General features: G+C 39.6%; 1 protein-coding gene across 2 annotated transcripts in view; it reads right to left on the bottom strand.

Annotated features, from left to right (window-relative positions):
• Pspc1 (paraspeckle component 1) overlaps positions 1 to 19885 on the bottom strand; it is a 64755-nt gene that overhangs the window by 20767 nt on the left and 24103 nt on the right. For both annotated transcript variants that reach the window (XM_028858133.2, XM_037208505.1), the window contains one exon: positions 8078 to 8183. In XM_028858133.2, coding sequence (XP_028713966.1) covers positions 8078 to 8183 — 106 coding nt within the window. The remainder of the gene's footprint in view (positions 1 to 8077; positions 8184 to 19885) is intronic.

The following is a 19885-nucleotide window of genomic DNA, read 5'->3' as shown; positions in this document are numbered from 1 at the left end:
GAGTGGCATGCACATTCTTAATCTCAGACATAAGGAGAGAGAGAGGTAGGGAGATCTCCTCTGAGTTGAGGCCCGCCTGATCTAAATAGCAAGTTCCAGACCAGTCCAGGCTATACATAGCAAGACACTGTCTCTAAATCAAAAAACACCCCTCCCCCAAAAAAGGTATAGGGATTCACTCTGTGTATGAAGTACTGGGTAGGGACTATGAACATTAGCAATGCTATGCTGTCTGCCACTAAACTGTATTTCCTAGGCTAGCTTTGAATTTGTAATCCACCAGCTTCAGCATCCCAAATACATGGGGTTAAAGGCCTGAGCCAGCAATCAAAGTGGTGTTGTGGTATATTGGTACATTGTGCAAAGATGCATTTGTTCTGATTGTGTAATAAAAAGCTGAATGGCTAGGCAGAGGTATAGGCAGGATTTCCAAGGAGAGAAAGGGAGGAGAATCTAGGTATAGGAGATGAGAGGACACGGAAACAAGAGGTGCAAGATAGAAGAGAAGTAACACCTCATGACAGAACGTAGATTAATTATAAATGGGTTAATTTAAGTTTTAAGAGCAAGTTAGGAACAAGCCCAAGCTATAGGCTGAGCTTTCATAATTAATAACAAGTTCCCATGTCATCATTTGGGAGCTGGCTAGCACAACAGAGAAAGACTTGTTACAAGGTTGCTACTCATAACTTTAAAGAGCTCTTCCTAGCTGGCCAGGCATGGTGGAACACGCCTTTTTAATCCCATCACTCAGGAGGCAGAGGGAGGCGGGTCTTCTGTGTTCAGAGGCCAGCCTGGTCTACAAAGTGTTCCAGGACAACCAGGGCTACAGTTTCTGAAACCCTGTCTCCAAAAAACAAGGAGTTCTTCCTAAGTGATTTGAAAATCAACGTTCTTGAATAAATATAAAATCATTGGCTGACTGTATTTTGTTCCTCCCACAACTATTTGAACTGGTTTTGCTTTTTTGATGCTAGGGATGTGCTGCCCTCAACTGTAATAAGCCCATCCCTCGGTTTTTCTCTCTTTTGCATCAGGGTTTACGATTCCTAGGTTGGTCTACAACCTGGTATATACCAATAATGACCTTGAACTTCTGACCCTCTGCCTCCACCTCACCAACGCTAAGACTACACACCTGTACTGTCTATTCATGCAGGTTTGTACAATGTGGGGTGGAACTCAGAGCTTCATGCATGGTAGGTTAGGCACTCTTGGCTGAGCTTCATCCTCAGCCCTGTTTCTGGTCTTGACACGGTGCTACAGTGGAAGTCCGCTGACAAAGGAACACAGCTTGAATAAATACTTGTCATAGCATATACCATTTCCAAGTTCATTGTGTATACTGATTGAAAATTTCAAGGTACGTGCCTTTAATCCCAGCACTCCAGAGACAGAGGCATGTGGATCTCTGAAATCAAGGCCTGCCTGCTCTACAGAGTGATATATATGGGCTAGAGAGATGGATCAGTAGTTAATAACACTGGCAGCTCTTCCAAAAGACCTGGGCTCAATTCCTAGCACCCATGTGGTAGCTCAAAACTGCCTGTACTGCCAATTCCAGAGAATCCAAAGCCATCTTCTGACCTCCATGGCTGCCAGGCACTTAAGTGGTACACACACATACATGCAGGCAAAACACAAATACACATGAAATAAAAAAAAAAATTTAAATGTATACACACACATATTCTCTCTCTCTCTCTCTCTCTCACACACACACACACACACACACACACACACACACACAAAATGTAGTGAAAACTAAGACATGTTACAAAACTGAAAACTATCATATTTAATTTATAATTACAACACCTATTACCAAAGAGTTTCTAAGAAGAAATTAAGTATGAAATAAGAATGACAATATAAAATAAGAATGAAAATTTAGAGGCTGGCAGTGGTGGCGCACGCCTTTAATCCCAGCACTCGGGAGGCAGAGGCAGGTGGATCTCTGTGAGTTCGAGGCCAGCCTGGGCTACAGAGCGAGATCCAGGATAGGCACCAAAACTACACAGAGAAACCTTGTCTTGAAAAATCAAAAAAAAAAAAGAAAAGAAAAAAGAAAGAAAAGAAAAAGGAAGAAAGAAAGAGGAAGGAAGGGAGGGAGGGAGGGAGGGAGGAAGAAAGGAAGGAAGGAAGGAAGGAAGGAAGGAAGGAAGGAAGGAAGGAAGGAAGGAAGGAAGGAAGGAAGGAAGGAAGGAAAGAAGGAAGGAAGGAAGATAGGAAGATAGATGAGGTATACTTCATGGCCTCATGCACTTACTACTGATGAAGTCTATCCAACAGTAGATGACAAAGTGAGAGGCAGCACCTTAAACAAACCTGCCAAGAGGATCTGCTTTGGCACTTATTACTCGGGCAAAGTAAACTTACCATTTGACTCCTTAAAACTGAAACAGTGAAAAAGAGAGAACACATAAAAACAGCCTAATTTCAAAGCTTAAAAAGAACAAAAAGGAATTAAAACTGTTTAATAATTTTTTTCCCAAAGGCACTTTTTCCAGGAACATGAATTTGGAATGCCTCAATAATCCTGTTAACATAATGTTAACGTAAAATTATTGAGATTAATACAGTACTACTGAAATCCTTTTAGTATTTGGTTTATTTACAATAACAGTAAACATTACAAAGCTAAAAAATTGCCGGGCGGTGGTGGCGCACACCTTTAATCCCAGCACTCAGGAGGCAGAGCCAGGCAGATGTCTGTGAGTCCGAGGCCAGCCTGGTCTACAGAGTGAGATCCCAGGACAGGCACCAAAACTACACAGAGAAGCCCTATCTCGAAAAACCAAAAAAAAAAAAAAAAAAGCTAAAAAATTGACACCAAAATGAGAGAAAACCTTGAGCTTACCATTTCTGATCTATTAAAAAGTTGTAGCCGGGCGGTGGTAGCGCACACCTTTAATTCCAGCACTCGGGAGGCAGAGCCAGGAGGATCTCTATGAGTTCGAGGCCAGCCTGGTCTACAGAGCGAGATCCAGGACAGGCACCAAAACTACACAGAGAAACTCTGTCTCAAAAAACCAAAATAATAATAATATAAAACCAAAAAAAAAAAAAAATGTTCTAAATTGCCAGGCATGGTAGCACTCCAGAGGCAAAACCAGGCGGATCTCTGAATTCCATGACAGCCTGGTCTACAGAGTGACATGCTATCTCAAAAAACAAACAGTTTCTAAGAAGAACCTCTGATTGTCCCTGTAAGTATCAATTCCATTGTGACTAAATTATAAAGCACATTAAATATGACAGCTCTTCAGAAAACAGTAGCTGTGTAGCCTTCCAAAATTAAGTATTAATTTTATTACTTAATACTTATTAAGTTGTTGGTGCACACCTTTAATTCCAGCACTTGGAGGTAAAGACAAGAGGATCTCTGAGTTCAAGGCCAGCCTGGTCTATTAAGTTCCAAGACAGCCAAAGCTACACAGAGAAACCCTGTCTCAAAAAAGAAAAGAAAGAAAGAATAAATTATAAATATTCCAACCTATGGTTCAACATAATCCAAGTATTTTAAGTGAATCAGAATTAGTCTCTAGTATATTTCTTCTATTTTTACTCCTTTCCTTGTTCATTCATTCATTATGTCTATGTGTAGACATGCTTCACTTGGAAAGACACCTTCACTTGGAAAGACACCTTTTGGGAGATGGTTCTAACCTCCTGTATAGTCCTAGAGAATATAATTAAGGTCATCTGACTTCAAAGCAAATGCCATGTTTACTTGCTGAAACATCTCATCAACCCAGCTTTCTTTTTAGTCAACAACTTTTTACTTTTATTTATTTATGTGTTTGTTTGTTTGTTTGTTTGAGACAAGGCTTCTCTCTGTATAGCCCTAGCTGTCCTGAAAATCTGTAGACTGGCTGCCTTTGCCTCCCAAGCTGTATAGACCTGCATTGCCTTTGCCTCCAGAGTGCTGGGATAAAATGCATATGCCACCACTGCCTAGTCTACATTTTTTACTTTTATTTATGTTTTTTTGAGACAGGCTAGTTTTTTTCCTCCTTGAGTTACCTGTCTTTCTTTCTTTTTTTTTAACTGTTTTTTATTTTATGTGCATTGGTGTTTTGCCATGAGTGTCGGGTCTCTTCTAAGTGGAATTACAGACAGTTTGAGCTGTCATGTGGGTGCTGGGAATTGAACCTGGGTCCTCTGAAAGAACAGCCAGTCCTATTAACCACTGAGCCAGCTCTCCAGCTCTTGAGTCAGGCTAGTCTTGAAGTTGCAGTAACTATCATGCTTTTACCTCCAAGTGCTTGGAATACAGGTATATGCTACCACTTCAAACTCTTCTACAATGTGTGTGTGTGTGTGTGTGTGTGTGTGTGTGTGTGTGTGTGTGTGTGTGTGTATGTGTGTGTGTGTGTGTGTGTGTTTTATGGGATGCCATGGAAAGTCCAGAAGTTGATGGCGAAATGTCTCCTTCAATTACTTCTCAAACCTAGTTTTTGAGATAAGCTCTCTCAAAGAGAACCTGGTGCTGGCCTGGTCAGCACACCTTGGAGACCCTGCTGGGATTACAGCCATGCCTGGCCATGCATCAGATCTCAAGTCCTCATATTTGCACGGCCAACATGTTACTCTCTGAGTCACTTCCCAACACCTCAACAATCTCGGTGTGTCTTTTGTTCACATGTTCAGAGCATGTGTGGAGGTCAGAGGACAACTTCTGAAGTTGGCTATCTCCTTTCACAGTGAGGATCCTAGTGAACTTAGGTTAGGTCTTCATGACTGGCAGCAAGTGCTCTGACACACTGATCCATCTAGAAGTACCCCGCCCCAAATCTTTTAAAAACACAGGAGCATGTTTACCTTTAAGGTTTGGTAGCATGAAAAAGGGCAATGGTCACAGACTATAATTTGCTATTCTAATCAGTTTTTTTATTATGTAGCTTTAAGTATGCAAAACGTACTTTTTCTAACACCTTGAAAAGGATCTAAATGTAAATATACTATCTAATTCTAGATAGTCTTGTGAAATAATAAACAATCTACTTTAGAAATGTCAATAAAACCAGCCTATTTTATGACTAATTCATTTATTCCCAAAGCTCACTAGATAGCAGTAAAATTTTACCAATTTAAATAATTTCTGAAAGAAAATGATTTATTTATTTTATTTTTTATTTATTTATTTTGGGGGGGTTTCAAGACAGGTTTTCTCTGTTTAGTCCTTGCTGTTCTGGAACTCACTTTGTAGACCAGGTTGGCCTTGAACTCAGAGATCCCCTGCCTCTGCCTCCCTTGTGCTAGGATTAAATGTGTGTGGCACCACCACCCGGCTAAGAAAATGATTTTTGTCTTAAGAATTTAGTGGCTGATGAGATGGCTTAAGATGAGTTCAGAATACTGCAGTTTTGCCCGAGCACAAGGGTTCAGATTCAATAACAACTTCAGGCAGTTCACAACAGGCTGGAACTCCAGTTCCGGAGAATCCTAACCTGCACACACATGCTGTACACTCACACAGAAACACACACCTACTTCTTTCTTTAAGTCATTTAAAGAAAAGTAAAACCTTGCAGGGCCAGCGTGATGGCTCAACAAGTAAAAGCTCGTGTATGACGGACAACTCAAGTTGTGGATTGGGAACCCATGGTGTAGGGGAAGGCCAACTCCCAAAAGCTGCCCCCTCATCTCCATACCTGGCTGACCACATTCACTCGTAACACCAACCCTCCAACGCAGGAGCAAATTTTACCCTCAGAAAATGTAAAGAACTTGTAGTTCAATTTTAAAATGAAGTAATGTTTCCAAATAAGTTCTATGGTAGAAAAGTAAAATTTAAAATAGTCATTCATCACTTATATCTATATAGGTATTATATGAATAGCTATATTAATTTCCAATAAGCAAAAAATGCCATTTATTTTAAAAACAGTCAGCAAATGCATTTATGATATGACCAACTTATGTTTAGAAATAAAGATTCTTTAAAAGTCTAGAAATGCAATATTTTACTTAATCCTTTCCTTATAGTCGACTAGAATGACATTATTAATAGCATAACAAATAACTATGTTCATTATAAACATGTAAAGTCCTTGTCAAAAAAAATACCAACAAAGTTCGTATTTACCTATTTTACTATGAAAGATCCCTTTAGTAAATATTCAGGAAAATAAAATGAGTACGTAGAATTTCTTAATCCTCAGTGGAAACTCTGTAAGAAATGTGTCTTATATGGCTTACATATGATTATTATTATTTGAAGAGTGAAAACTAGTATTAGCCTGGAAATACGCTAAATTCCACTTCCTTTTATATTATTACACAGTATCTTTACATTGATAAGTCCAACAGATTTATGTTCAAAATTGAGATTACAGTTTAAAATAAGTTATTAAATGCTTAGTATCCAAGAAGGAAAATAGAACTGAAAGGTAATGCTAGAAATTAATAAATAAAAATCCAAAAGGCTTTAAAATTTTTTCATCTGGTGATAGAAGAATTATGGACATTTTTCTAATTGAATTTAAATGCCAGGTAATTTCCATACAAAGAATATTTAGTTGATGGTAGGACAAACACTTTTTGTTACTACACGTTTTTTTTAATATGTGTTTATTCATTCTACTCAAAACAAAAAAAACAAAAACAAAATTAATCATTCCCAGATACAAAAGAATGAGAACAGAGATTTGAAAAAAGGCACCAAAGACTTAATACTTTCAGCCTCAGAAACATACTGAATAAGTTTTAGTTCTAAAGTATCACATCTTTCTTTCTTTCTTTTTTTTTTTCCCCCGAGACAGGGTTTCTCTGTATAACTCTGCACCTTTCTTGGAGCTCACTGTGTAGCCCAGGCTGGCCTTGAACTCACAGAGATCCACCTGACTCTGCCTCCTGAGTGCTGGGATTAAAGGCGTGCGCCACCACCGCCACCACCACCCGGCATATCACAAGAAAATTAACAGCGACTATTTTTCAGAATTCAAGTGAACAGTGAAACTATTGTTTAATTATCAGGAACTTAGAGAATTTTGTAATTTTTCAAGTATTTATAGAGCCATCATCATTGGGAAATAACAAAAACAAAAACAAAAAACGTGAGCCCGGCGAGAAGGCATTTGCTAAGCAAGCCTGGAGACCTCAGCTCCCCAGAATACATATAAGGTATAAGAAGGTTGTCCTCTGACCTCCAAACACACCCATAGCACAAGCTCGCAACCCCTAATAAATAATTTTTAAAAGTTTAAACTGGGACTACTATGAAGGAATTCAGGGACAGAAGAATGTGTTGAATAACCTATAGCCAGGAAACTCCCACAGATGAGCTGCCCTAGTCTACATAATGGTGCACTGTGTGAAAAGGAGGAAGAAAAGGAGGAGGAAAGCTCCTATAGACTGTAACTAATGAGAATACATCAGACAACATGAAAAGCCCACTCAACAGATGCATTTATAAGACCCTTACAGATATGGGCTTAATAGTAACATACTGATTAACAAAACTGAATGAAGCTAAATATATATATATATATATTGGTTTTTTTCGAGACAGGGTTTCTCTGTGTAGCTTTGCGCCTTTCCTGGAACTCACTTGGTAGCCCAGGCTGGCCTCAAACTCACAGAGATCCGCCTGCCTCTGCCTCCCGAGTGCTGGGATTAAAGGCGTGCGCCACCACTGCCCAGCTCGAAGCTAAATATTTTATACAAAGTAATTTAGAAAAGGAAATGTACAAGGCAAAAGGTTCACTCTGTGTTTAGAGGTGTTATGGTTGGACACTAATATATCTGAAACTTTCAAAAATAAATACTTGATAATGGTACAGTGCAAATATCAGGTAGAGATGTTGAATGTATCATGGTATCTTATTGAAGAGCATGTATTATTACCAATAAATTAAAACAGAAGAACAGTAACAGACATTTTATAAGTTATGAATATTACTTCAATGAATGTACCACTTATAAGAAAGACATTAACAAAATCACTAGTTTAACAACCATAAAAAATTCAAGAATCAAAAAATATACTATTAAATAATCCAGAATCTAAAAAATTCTAAATACAGAGCATCTGATATATGAAATCATTTTGGTTAACCAGTGTTTTACTTACATTTTCCATATAGTTTGGTTTAAAGCCTTCCTGCTGTCTCCTCAATTCCTCCTGCTCTCTGTGTCGGATCATTTCTTCTTCACGACGACGATGTTCCTCTTCATGTCTGAAAACATTTTTAAAAAAGTTTCAGCATTGACATTTGAGCCACTACTTTATTCATGGAAGAAAAAAGAAAAGAAAACTTGTATAACTTCTGTAACTTACATTACATATGCCAAGTTTGTGACTAAGGACATCCTAGATTTCACCTTCTATTTTATTACAAGCCTCCAAATCCACAACAACTGCAAACCACAGTCACAACACGTACCTAAGCTTTTATCAAGGAACTCCAGCCAACTTAGTAGCAGAGCCCTGTGATCTCATCAGTGGAGCAGAGCACAGAGTCACAAGTTTTAAGTCTAACATGGACTAGAATAGAGCTGTCTCAAATAAATCAAGGACAAGAGATGTAGCTCAGCAGAAGACTGGTCTAGCATATACAAAGAATGAACCAAGAGGGGTTCAGTCCAGAACTAGGAGAGGATAAAAGAGGGGAGAAGGAAAAAAAAGAAGGGAAAAGACTGGGATCTATAACCTGCATAGCAAAATTCAGACATTCACATATGGGAAGAAGGGAAAGGAGAAAGATGAATAGGGTTAAATATGACCAAAATATATTATTTTATATATATATATATATACATATATACATATATATATATATATATATGTGAAAACATCATAATGAATTGGGTTATATATAATTAATATATGCTAAGAAACTTAAATAAGGAAACTAAAGTACATTATCACAAAGAACCAATGACACAAAAATCCAATTATGCAACCCAGGCAGTGACGGCAGATGCCTTTGATCCCAGCACTCTTGTGAATGTGAATGTGTTGTTATGATTGGTTAATAAATGAAGTGCTGATTGGCCAATCACCAGGCAGGACAAGCAGAGAAGGGAATTCTGGGAAGAGGAAGGCTGAGTCAGGAGATGCCAGCCAGACAGAGGAAGCAAGACGTGAAGGCAGAACTGAGAGAAGGTACTAAGCCACAAGGCTAAACATAGATAAGAATTATGGGTTAATTTAAGTGTAAGAGCTAGTTAATAGTTAGCCTGAGCTAATGGCTGTGCAGTTATAATTAATATAAGCCTCTATGTGTTTACTTGGGTCCAAGCAGCCATGGGAGCCAGGCAGGACCAGAAAAAATTCAGCTACAAGTTATTTCTAAGAGATCTCTAGTCAAATCTCTGTAAGTTTGAGGCCAGCCTGGTCTACAGAGCGAGATCCAGGACAGGCACCAAAACTACACAGAGAAATGCTGTCTTGAAAAACCAAATATTCATATTCTCTCACTTTCCCTACACATCTCTACACACACACACACACACACACACACACACACACACACACACACACAATCTTTAGAGGAAAAAAAGGGCAAAATTCCTAAGAGACCTCTAGTCAAATCTATTTTTTAAGATTGTTATCTATCCAAAGTGTTAATTGATTATACTCATTTAAAGTAAACAACATAAACTTAAAAAAAAAAAGGGGGAGGGGGTCAGATGGTGGTGATATATGACTTTAACCCCAGCACTCAGGAAGCAGAGGCAGGCAAATCTCTGGGTCCAAGGCCAGCCTGGTCTACAGAGGGAGTTCTAAGACAGCCAGTACTTTTAAAACACTGTTTTAAAAGAAAAAAAAAAAAAAAAAAAAAAAAACGGGAGGAGGAGGAAAGCTAGGCACACTGATGCAAACCTATAATCCCAGCATTTAGTAGACAGAGGATGGTTTCAAGAGTTTAAGAAGAGCCTGATCTACGTACATAAGTTCAAAACTAGCCCAGATTCAAAGCTAGACCTTGACAACAAATCAAGCAAGCTATAGTAACAAAGTCAGACAGTGGTTAACTTCTTCCACAGACATTATTAACATATTAAGTTTTACTGTTAAAATAATACTTTCAGTTTGACAGGATGGCTCAGTGGGAAAAGAGGTTGTTGTTCAAGCACAAACACCCCAAATTCTAATCCCCAGAACTCCTGTAAAACTGAACAAGGTGGCATAGGTCTATAATCCCAGTGCTCCTACATCGAAATGACAGGCAGAGACAAGAGCCAGGTAGCCTGTTCTACACAACCATAAAAAACAACAACAGACTCTATTCCTGAAAGGATTGAAGGTATGGACACTCAAGACTGTCCTCTGACTTCCACAGGCACACCATGACTTAAATGTACTAACACTCAGGCTGGAGACAAGTCTCAGCAGTTAAGAGAACTGACTGCTCTTCCAGAAGTCCTGAGTTCAATTCCCAGCACCTACATAGCCGCTCACAACCATCTATAACTGTAGTATCGTGGGACCCGATGCCCTCTTCTGGGATCTGATGCCCTCGTCTGGGATCTGATGCCCTTGTCTGGTGTGCATATAAAACACTCATATACATAAATAAATCTTTTTTGTAAAAAAATACACTCATGCTGACACATATCTCCCCATGCACACACCCAAACACACAAATTTTACATCCATATACTGTGGAAAACAAGACAAAACATTTTAAATTTTATTTTGTTTTGTACTTTTTGTTTTGTTTTGTTTTTTGAGACAGGGTTTTTCTGTGTTACAGCTCTGGTTGTCCTGGAACTCTCTTTGTAGACCATATAGACCAGGCTGGCCTCAAACTCACAGAGAGATCTATCTCCCTCTGCGTCCCAAGTGCTGAGTTTTAAAGGCATACGCCACCACCCAGCTTTTTTTTTTTTTTTTTTTGCACTTTTAAAACAGGGTTTTGGTTATTTAGCCAGACTGACCACAAACTCATGACACATTAGCCTCAATTTGTGGAGTGCTGCAATTACAGGCAGAGCCATCATGTCCCACTTGGCAAAAAAAAAAAAAAAAAAAAGACCGTAAGAGCCAGAGGCAGAGGCAGAGGCAGTCAGACTCTCTGTGCATTCAAGGCCAACCTCTTCTGCAAACTGAGTTCCAGGACAGCCAAGATTAAAGAGACCCTGTTTCAGAAAAATCCAACACAACAGGAGCAAGGTATTTTAATAGTGTTTTTAAATGATTTTAAAAGGTCAAGGCCAGGAGCCAAAGAAATGGGTTAGTGGGTCAGGTTAAAATTGCTTAACACCAAGGCTTAACATACAAGGCTCAAGAGCTAAGATTCAATTCCCAGAACACACATAAAGGTGGAAGGAAAGACCCAACCTTTAAAAGCTGTCCTCTAACACCTACAGGACACATACCTACACACCTATATAACTTCCCATCTACCCATCCACCCCCTTTCTCTCTCTGAAACATTTTGGTTTTAATTCAAAGCTACCCATGGTAGTGCCTGCTACAACTGAAGCTCAGAAGAGTCGGGCAGGGACTGCAAATGTGAGCCTGGCCTAGGTTCACAGCCAAGACAGTCTAAAAACAGAATGAAGAAAGAGTAAATATAGTAAACCATGACTGATATTCCTTGTGAAATCAGGAGCAGCACACCATAATCAAACACATGAACTTTCTACAATAAAATAAATATTTGCATCCACTGAAAACAACAAATAATTCTATGATTTCAGGTCACTCCCTGCCATTCCTTCATATCAGACTCCGCCACTGAATGATGTAAGGGGTAGGAGCGATGGCTCAGGCAGAGGACGTTGGTGTGATTCCCAGCACCGACATGGCAGCTCACAACCATCTGTAATTCCAGTTCCAGTGAATGCAATATCCTCCTTCTGGCCTCCTAGAGCACAGGGCATGCATGTGGTGCAGAGACATACATACAGGCAAAACACTTATAAAGTTTTTTTTTATGTGCACTGGTGTTTTGCCTGCATGTATGTCTGTATGAGTGTCAGAATTTGGAGTTACAGACAGTTGTGAGCTGCCAAGTGGGTGCTGGGAACTGAACCCGAGTCCTCTGGAAGAACAGCCAGTGCTCTTAACTGCTGAGCCATCTCTCCAACCGCAACATAAAGATTTTTCAAATAAATAAACAAAGGATACATTTTAAGTTTCGTTTGGAGGTTGGCAATGTAGTACAGTTAGTAGAGTGCTTGCCTAGCATGTATGAAACCCTGAGTTTGATGCTCAGCACTTCCCAGAAGATGTGCCGTGGTACTTGAGTGTACTCCTAGCACTGGGGAGGTGGAAACAAGAGGATCAGAACTTCAAGGTCATCCTGGCATAAGTGAGAAGACATGTCAAGAAAAGCCATGTCTGTAATACTGGGCTTGTGGTACATGCCTTTAATCCCAGTACTCATGAGGAAGCAAAGGCAGGCAGATCTCTGTGGTCTACTTGGCAGATTCCAGGCTGGTCAAGGGCTACTACATAGAGTGAGACCCTGTCTCAAAATATTAAAAATAGAAAGGAAATACGCCCTGCGGTGATGGCTCAACTGGTAAAGTGCCTAGCTGAGTGTGAGGACTGAGGTCAGATCCCCAGCCCTCTCAAAAAAGACGGGCACACTGGTGTCCATCTGTAACCTCAGCACAGGGAGAAGGCACATACGGAAGACAAAGGATGCCATCAGCTGTCTTCCTTAATATCTCTCAATTCATTTACTGAGAGGCAGGGTCTCTTGCTTAAGACAGAATTCAGACAGCACAGCCATCTTGCCACATTGACAGATACCTTGTTTCCACTTTTGTACACTAGGGTTACAGGTAGGCTGCTAAACCTGGGCAGCTTTAGTAGGTACTAAGGGATCCAAACTGAGTTCCTCAGGATTGCACAGCAAGTACTGTATCCACTGAGCCATCTCCCCAGATATAAATCATCATCACATTTCTTTTTGCTGTTTGGTTGGTTGGTTAGTTTTTTGAGACAGGGTTTTCATGTGTAGCCCTGGCTGTCCTCCAATTCACAGAGATCCACCTGCCTCTGCCTCCTGAGTGCTAGGATTAAAGGCATGCGCCACCAGGTAGTGTTAAGTTTCATAAAAGCAGAGTTTCTTTTGTAAGCTACCTTACCCCAACACTGAAATAGTTTTTCTTTTCTAATGTTTTTAGATTTATGGAAAAGTTATAAAGCAGACTTCATATAACCCTGCATAGTATTAGTATTACAAATAACCACCATTATGAATGAACACAGGTACAACGTTAGCATTAACACCATTTTTTGTTTTTGTGATTTGATTTCCATTTTTATTTATATATTTATGTGTGCAGTGTACATAGGAAGTCAGAGGACAAGTTACAGGAGTGTCATCATCTTCTTCCAGCAGGTGGGCTCCTTCCCTGCCTTCAAAGCTATCATGCCACAAAGTACATCAAACCTTTGATTCAACTGTCACCAGTGTCCCCATCTCTTCCTTCCTTGTGTTTTAGGGCCTTCATAAAATTTCACACTGCATTTGATTATTATCTCTCCTTTTCCACATTTATGTATTGGGGTTAGGGTAGATATATGCTATATCTTACAAGTCCAAATCAGGACAACCTGTGAGAGGAGCTGGTTCTTTCCACCAAATGGTTTCCAGGGTTTAAACTCAAGTTACCAGGCTTAAAAAGGTCCTTTACTGCTGAAACATCTTAGGAGTCTAATTATTTCTCTCCGACCTCTCAAAGTTCAGTCTCTTTTAAGAATTTGCCCCCATTTTTGAAGATCAAGGACAATTTTAATAAGAGTTTTAAAAACAGGGCAAAGAACTTATAAATCTCTTCATTTGCTCAGAAGGAGACAGAGAAAGGGAAGATAAACTGCCATGTTTTTTGAGTCTGATCCCAATAAAGCAGGCAGTATCCTCAATAGAGGAAGGCAGGCAGCTGAATAGTCAGAAATCAGCAACATGGTGGAAAAGGGTTTAAGTAGAGCCTCAGATGAATGAAAAGACAGAGTGTCATCAGATGAATGAAAAGACAGTGTCAGGGAAAACATGTCTAGGCTTTGACCAAGTATCTCAAAGAAATAAGAGACAGAAAGAAAACATCAATATTACTCAGAAAAGCCAAGTGGTGATAGCACACTCCTTTAACCCCAGCACTTGGAGGAAGAGGCGGATCTCTGTGAGATCGAGGCCAGCCTGGTCTACAGAGTGAGTCCCAGAACAGACTGCAAAGCTACACAGAGAAACCCTGTATTGAAAAAGCAAAACGAAACAAAGAAAAGAGAGAAAGAGAAAGAGAGAGAGAGAGAGGGAGGGAGGGAGGGAGGGAGGGAGGGAGGGAGGGAGGGAGGGAGGGAGGGAGGGAAGGAAGGAAGGAAGGAAGGAAGGAAGGAAGGAAGGAAGGAAGGAAGGAAGGAAGGAAGGAAAAGAGAAGGGGGAAAAAATTACTAAGAAAGGCCAGGCAGGGCTTGGCAGTTAAAGATGTTATTGCTCTTGCAGAGGACCAGAATTAGATTCCCAGCACCCATGTTGGGCAGCACACAACTGCCTATAACTCCAGCTTCAAGGATCTGATGCCCCATTCTAGTTTCTGTGGGACCCCACATGCATATATAGAGACACATGCACATAAAAAGAAGTCACAATGAAAAGAAATGAAGCAGGGAGGCTGCAATGCTAAATGATGGAAGCTTGCAAGCGACTGCATTATTTACTTATTTATTATTTTTGAGACTTTCATTAATTCAGGTTACCCTCAAACTCACTTTATTGTTGTTACCTCTCAAGGAATTATTTGTTGATTTGAGTGTTGGGATTACAAACATGTGCCACCATGTCTGGCTTTGAATGACTGTATGATCAATTTTGTATTGTGGTTTTTTTTTTTTTAACTCTGTATTTGTGTGTGTGTGTGTGTGTTTCACAACCCACACATGAAGGTCAACAGTTAACTTTTGGGGAGTCACCTCTGTCCTTCCACCTTGCTGAGACAGGGTCTCTCAGTTCTGCCTTCATACTGCATCCTCCAGATTACTCCATGTCCCAAGATTCCATATTCTACTGTGTCTGCCTTCCATTTTGAAGTACAAGTGCAGGGATTACCCAAGCTGTTTCTTTCCATTTTCTTTTAAGATTTATTTATATGGAAAAAGAAAAAAAAGGCCAGCAGTGGTGGTGCATGCCGTTAATTCCAGTACCCCAGCACTGAGGAGGCCGAGGAAAATGCATCTCTATGAGTTCGAAGCCAGCCAAAGCTACACAGAGAAACCCTGTTGGAGGGGGGTATTTATTTATTTAGTCAGGTGTGGTGACACACATCTTTAATCCCAGCACTTGGGAAAACAGAGTTAGTCTGAGTTCAAGGCCAGCCTGGACTACAAAATGAGTCCAACACAGCCAAGGCTACACAAAAACAAAAAAATAAAATAAAATAAAAAAAGAAAAAGAAAAAAGATTTATTTATTACTTTCATGTGTATGAGTGCTTTACTGTGTGTTTATATGTATATGTGATAGATACATATCATGTGCATACCTGCAGAGGCCAAAGGAGGGCATCAGATACTCTGAAACTAGAGTCACAGAGAGAAGAACCACCATGTGAGTGCTGGGAGCCGATTCCAGGATCTCTGCAGAAGTAGGACATGGTTCTTAATCACTGAACCACCTCTGCAGCTGCTTTGACTTTGAAGAAAACTGAGGGCCACTGAGTCTGTTCAGGATGTAGAAGTGCTTGCCCTTATAAGCTGGTAACTCGAGTTTAATCCCTGGACCTCACTTATGATAAAAATAGAAAAGATTCCAACAAGTTATCCACTGACCTCTACAAGTTAACCATGGCAAGTGCACACAGACACATCATACACACACATATACACACATTTTTTTTTTATTTTAAAGAGAACCAATTATTTTGTAGACTATCTTTCAATTTGCATTGGTTTAGTTTTTTTTTTCTCTGCCAACAATGAGGGTATGCATATTTGGCAAGCATGTCAAAGAAGATATCATATGCTATATCCTTACTGAGAAATATCAACAGATGCATGATATGAACTGTCTCATTAGGATAATGAAAAGTTTTGACATTTAGTTATAATGTTGTCTACTAGGTATCTTTATCATCTTTATCATCATCATCATCATTTTGGTTTTTTTGAGATCGTGGATCTCGCTCTATAGACCAGGCTGGCCTCGAACTCAAAAAGACCCACCTGGCTCTGCCTCCCAAGTGCTGGGATTAAAGGCATGTGCCACCACTGCCTGACGGTATCTCTACTTTAAATTTACTATTTTTCCACTTGACCTTAATACAAGAATTTAAGATTTATTTTTAATTATGTATATGTGAATGTCTATGCATAGGTATATGAGTGTAGATGCCCATGAAGGCCAGAGCATTTCATTCCCCTTTCAAGCTAAAGGTTGAAAGTTGCCTTATGTTGGTACTGGAAATAATCTGGGTCTTCTGCAGAGCAGTATAATCAGGCCAGAGAGATTAAACAATTAAGACCACTGGCTACTCTTCCAGAAGACCATTCCCAACACCAACATGACAACACAACAAACCAGTCCCAAGAGTTTTGATTCTCTCTTCTTGTATTTAAGGGCACTCCGTGCATACACGTGATATATAAACATGTAGGTAAAACACCCATACACATAAATAAAACCTAAAAAATATAATAAAAAACTTTAAAGAGATCACGTTCTTCACCACTGAGCCATCTCTCTAACACTATATACAACTAAAATAATTTTCTTAAAATATGTATCTGTGCACCATGTGCATGCAATGCCTGAGGAGGCCAGAAGGGGGAACTGGATCCTCTATAACTGGAGTTATAGATGATTCTTAGCTGGTCAGTTAGGTGTCAGAAAGGAACCTGGGGTCTCTGAGAAAGAGTAGCCAGTATTTTTAACCTCTGAGCCATCTCTCTAGCTCCCACTATATAAACTGTAATGATGTAAATTTTATTTGTATTAACAGTATGCAAAAGTCCTGTTGTTTAAGGTTTTGCACACCTTCATGTTCGTCAATAACTCTTACCTTCTGGGTATGGTAAAGTACACCTAGACTACCAGTCATAGAGAGACTACCAGACATAGAGAGGACCTCCATGGACTAAAGAGTTGAGACACTGTCTCAAAAACAAAAATTGTCTTTTCTATCATAATTACTATACTTATCAGTGACTTTGTATCCCTTTTTATTTTTATTTAAATTTGTTAAATGAAATTCTACTGCAAAGAGGTGCTCTTTTTCCATTATGTATTTAATTGTCCACTATTTCTAGCAGTATGGAACTTAGAGGAATTTTGTTCTATGGTTTGAAAGCTAGTGATTTCATTCTCAGTGTCTCTGTCTCAACCTCTCTACCTTCCTCCCTTCTATTGGTGAAACTGGCCATGAGAAGCTCTGTCATGTTGGCTTCCAGGTTCTTTTGATATAATCTACCCTTGTTTTGAATACTTCCTTACTACTGATAGAATTTCTCCAAAAGCCCTAGCTTTGTTATATTAGGGAATGTCACTTAAAAGAATGTTGAAAGTAGATGTGATCATTGCTGCTGACATCACTGCTTCTAGGGCTATTTAGTGAATAGTGTTATAAAAATATTAGTTTAATCACATATTTGTACTTCTGCATCTACCTATTAATACTAGAAACCTCTGACCTCACATTAATAAGTGAGTAATCCAGCATACAGCATTCATCTTGTCTTTCTTCATTTCCCAACAGTGAGAAACCTGGGTCTCATACTACAGTTCCTAAACTGTTCACTTAATAAGAAATATACAATGTTGAGTGTGGGGGGGCACACCTATGATCTCACATTGAAAATCTGAAGCAGGTAAGACAGCCTGTAGTAGAGACTCTGCACACATTCAAACGTGCATGCATACCACCTGCACACACATGCACACACAGAGTATATTAAAAAAGCAGTGGATAAGTGCTAACCTATAACCTTAAACTAAATCACAGAATAAATGTATGGCTTTGTCATGCGTGCATGTGTGTATAACTATTTTTTAAAGGAGTTTTGTGTCTCTGTGTGTGTTTTCTTTTCTTTTTGAGGATCCTAAAAAATTGAGTGGTAGGGTTGGGGATTTAGCTCAGTGGTAGAGTGCTTGCCTAGCAAGCGCAAGGCAAGGTTCTGTCCTCAGCTCCCCCTCCCACTGGGGTTGGGGGGCGGGAATTGAGTGGTAGATTGAATTCCCAAATACTTTGTCCCATAGCCAAACCCACAACAACCTACTGTCAACATGTCCACTAGAGTGACACATTTGTTAAAATCCATGAACCCCAATGACACACCATCATCCAGAGTTCAATGTTTCTGTTAGGGTTCAGTTTTGGTGTGCATGCTGTAGATTCAAAGAAAGATGAAAGGTAGCATCACACAAAGCAGTTGTATTGCCTGACAAATCTGATTTCCTTAAGAGATGACTCAGAGGTTAAGAGCAGGTGCTGCTTTTTGGAGGTCCTGGATTCCAGAACCCACAAGGAGACTTACTCCAGTTCTGGGGAATCTGTGCCTGTCTCTGGCTTCCACTTCATACACACAGGCACTCTCATATACACAAAGAAATAAATAATCTTTAAAACAATATCCCACATCTTCATCTCCATTCGCTAACCTCTGACAAACATGATCTTCCCATTTCCCCAGCTTGCTATTTCCATGGGAATTGGAGTCATACAATATCTGGCCCTTTCCGATTGTGTTCTTTTACTTAACAATAAGTATGCAGAGTTCCTTCCATGTCTTCTCCAAGTTCCACAGTTCATTCCTCTACAGCGCATAACAAATATTCTATTGTCTACAAACTTCAACTTATTCAAGTTCATTCTTTTTCAAGGCAGTACATAGTTAGTTCAAGACAGTCCGGCCTGGACTATCTGAGACCTTGTTTCCTACCACCCACCCACCCAAGCAAACGGAAGATTGCTCAGGTTCTAAGTCACGTTTCAGTGTGACCATGTCATTCATTTCTAGGAGAGTCATGGGTTACATTGTATGTCACAATTAGGGCCTTCTCCATACTCTATTCGGTTTTAATTATTTGGTTTTGCTTTGCTGCCTTCCTTGTTGGGGTGGGAAGCGGGGGAGACAGTATCTATAGGATACACACTATGCAAACACCTAGCTGACAAATTGAGATAAAAGAGAAAGCTGGAATCAAATAAGGTTTAAATTCTGGAAGAAGCTTCCTTTCCTTTTGCAAATTGAAAAGATCTGAACCTGTTTACATAAAAAGAAACTGTGAAGTGTTCTCCTGAGGTAGGAAATACACCTCAGGAGTTCTCAAACTCTGAGGTACATTGAAAGTATAAGAATAGTTCTCAGCCCAGTGATGGTGTTTTGTCTGCATGAATGTCTGTGTGAGGGTATAGGATCGCCTGGAACTGGAGTTACAGACAGGGTGAGCTGCCATGCTGGGAACTGAACCAGCAACTAGTGCTCTTAACTTCTGAGCTATCTCTCCTACCCCTTACTACTTTTATATGGTAAATATAAATATTTCAAAATAAAAATTTCAAGTTTGTTTCATCAATCATAGCTTTGTTTAAAACATTAACTTATGATTTTTGAAGCTTTGAAAACTATGTGATTTTAAATGTCCATTCCCTGAGCAGGGGATGTGGCTCATTTGTATATGTATATATCTACCACACAAGAGTCCAGGTACTGCAGAAATTAGACACAGTGGCATGAGCCTATACTTCTAGTACTTGGGGAAAATAAGTGAATGTTCTAGACTTTGAGGCCAACCTGGTAGACAACAGCAGTGACAAGCCAGCCTAGGTTACATAGTGACAACCTATTTCAAAGCAAAACCAAGCAAAACAGCAATCTAAATGTATCTATCTCTGGAAAAACTCTGGCAAATCACTGAGCATTCTTACAATAAATTACATGCAATACTTAACTCCAAGCTGGGCGGTGGTGGTGGCGGCGGCGGCGG

The sequence above is a fragment of the Peromyscus leucopus genome, chromosome 9, assembly GCF_004664715.2.
Source record: "Peromyscus leucopus breed LL Stock chromosome 9, UCI_PerLeu_2.1, whole genome shotgun sequence".
Classification (NCBI taxonomy): Eukaryota; Metazoa; Chordata; class Mammalia; order Rodentia; family Cricetidae; genus Peromyscus; species Peromyscus leucopus.
This window is presented reverse-complemented; position numbering and strand designations above follow the sequence as displayed.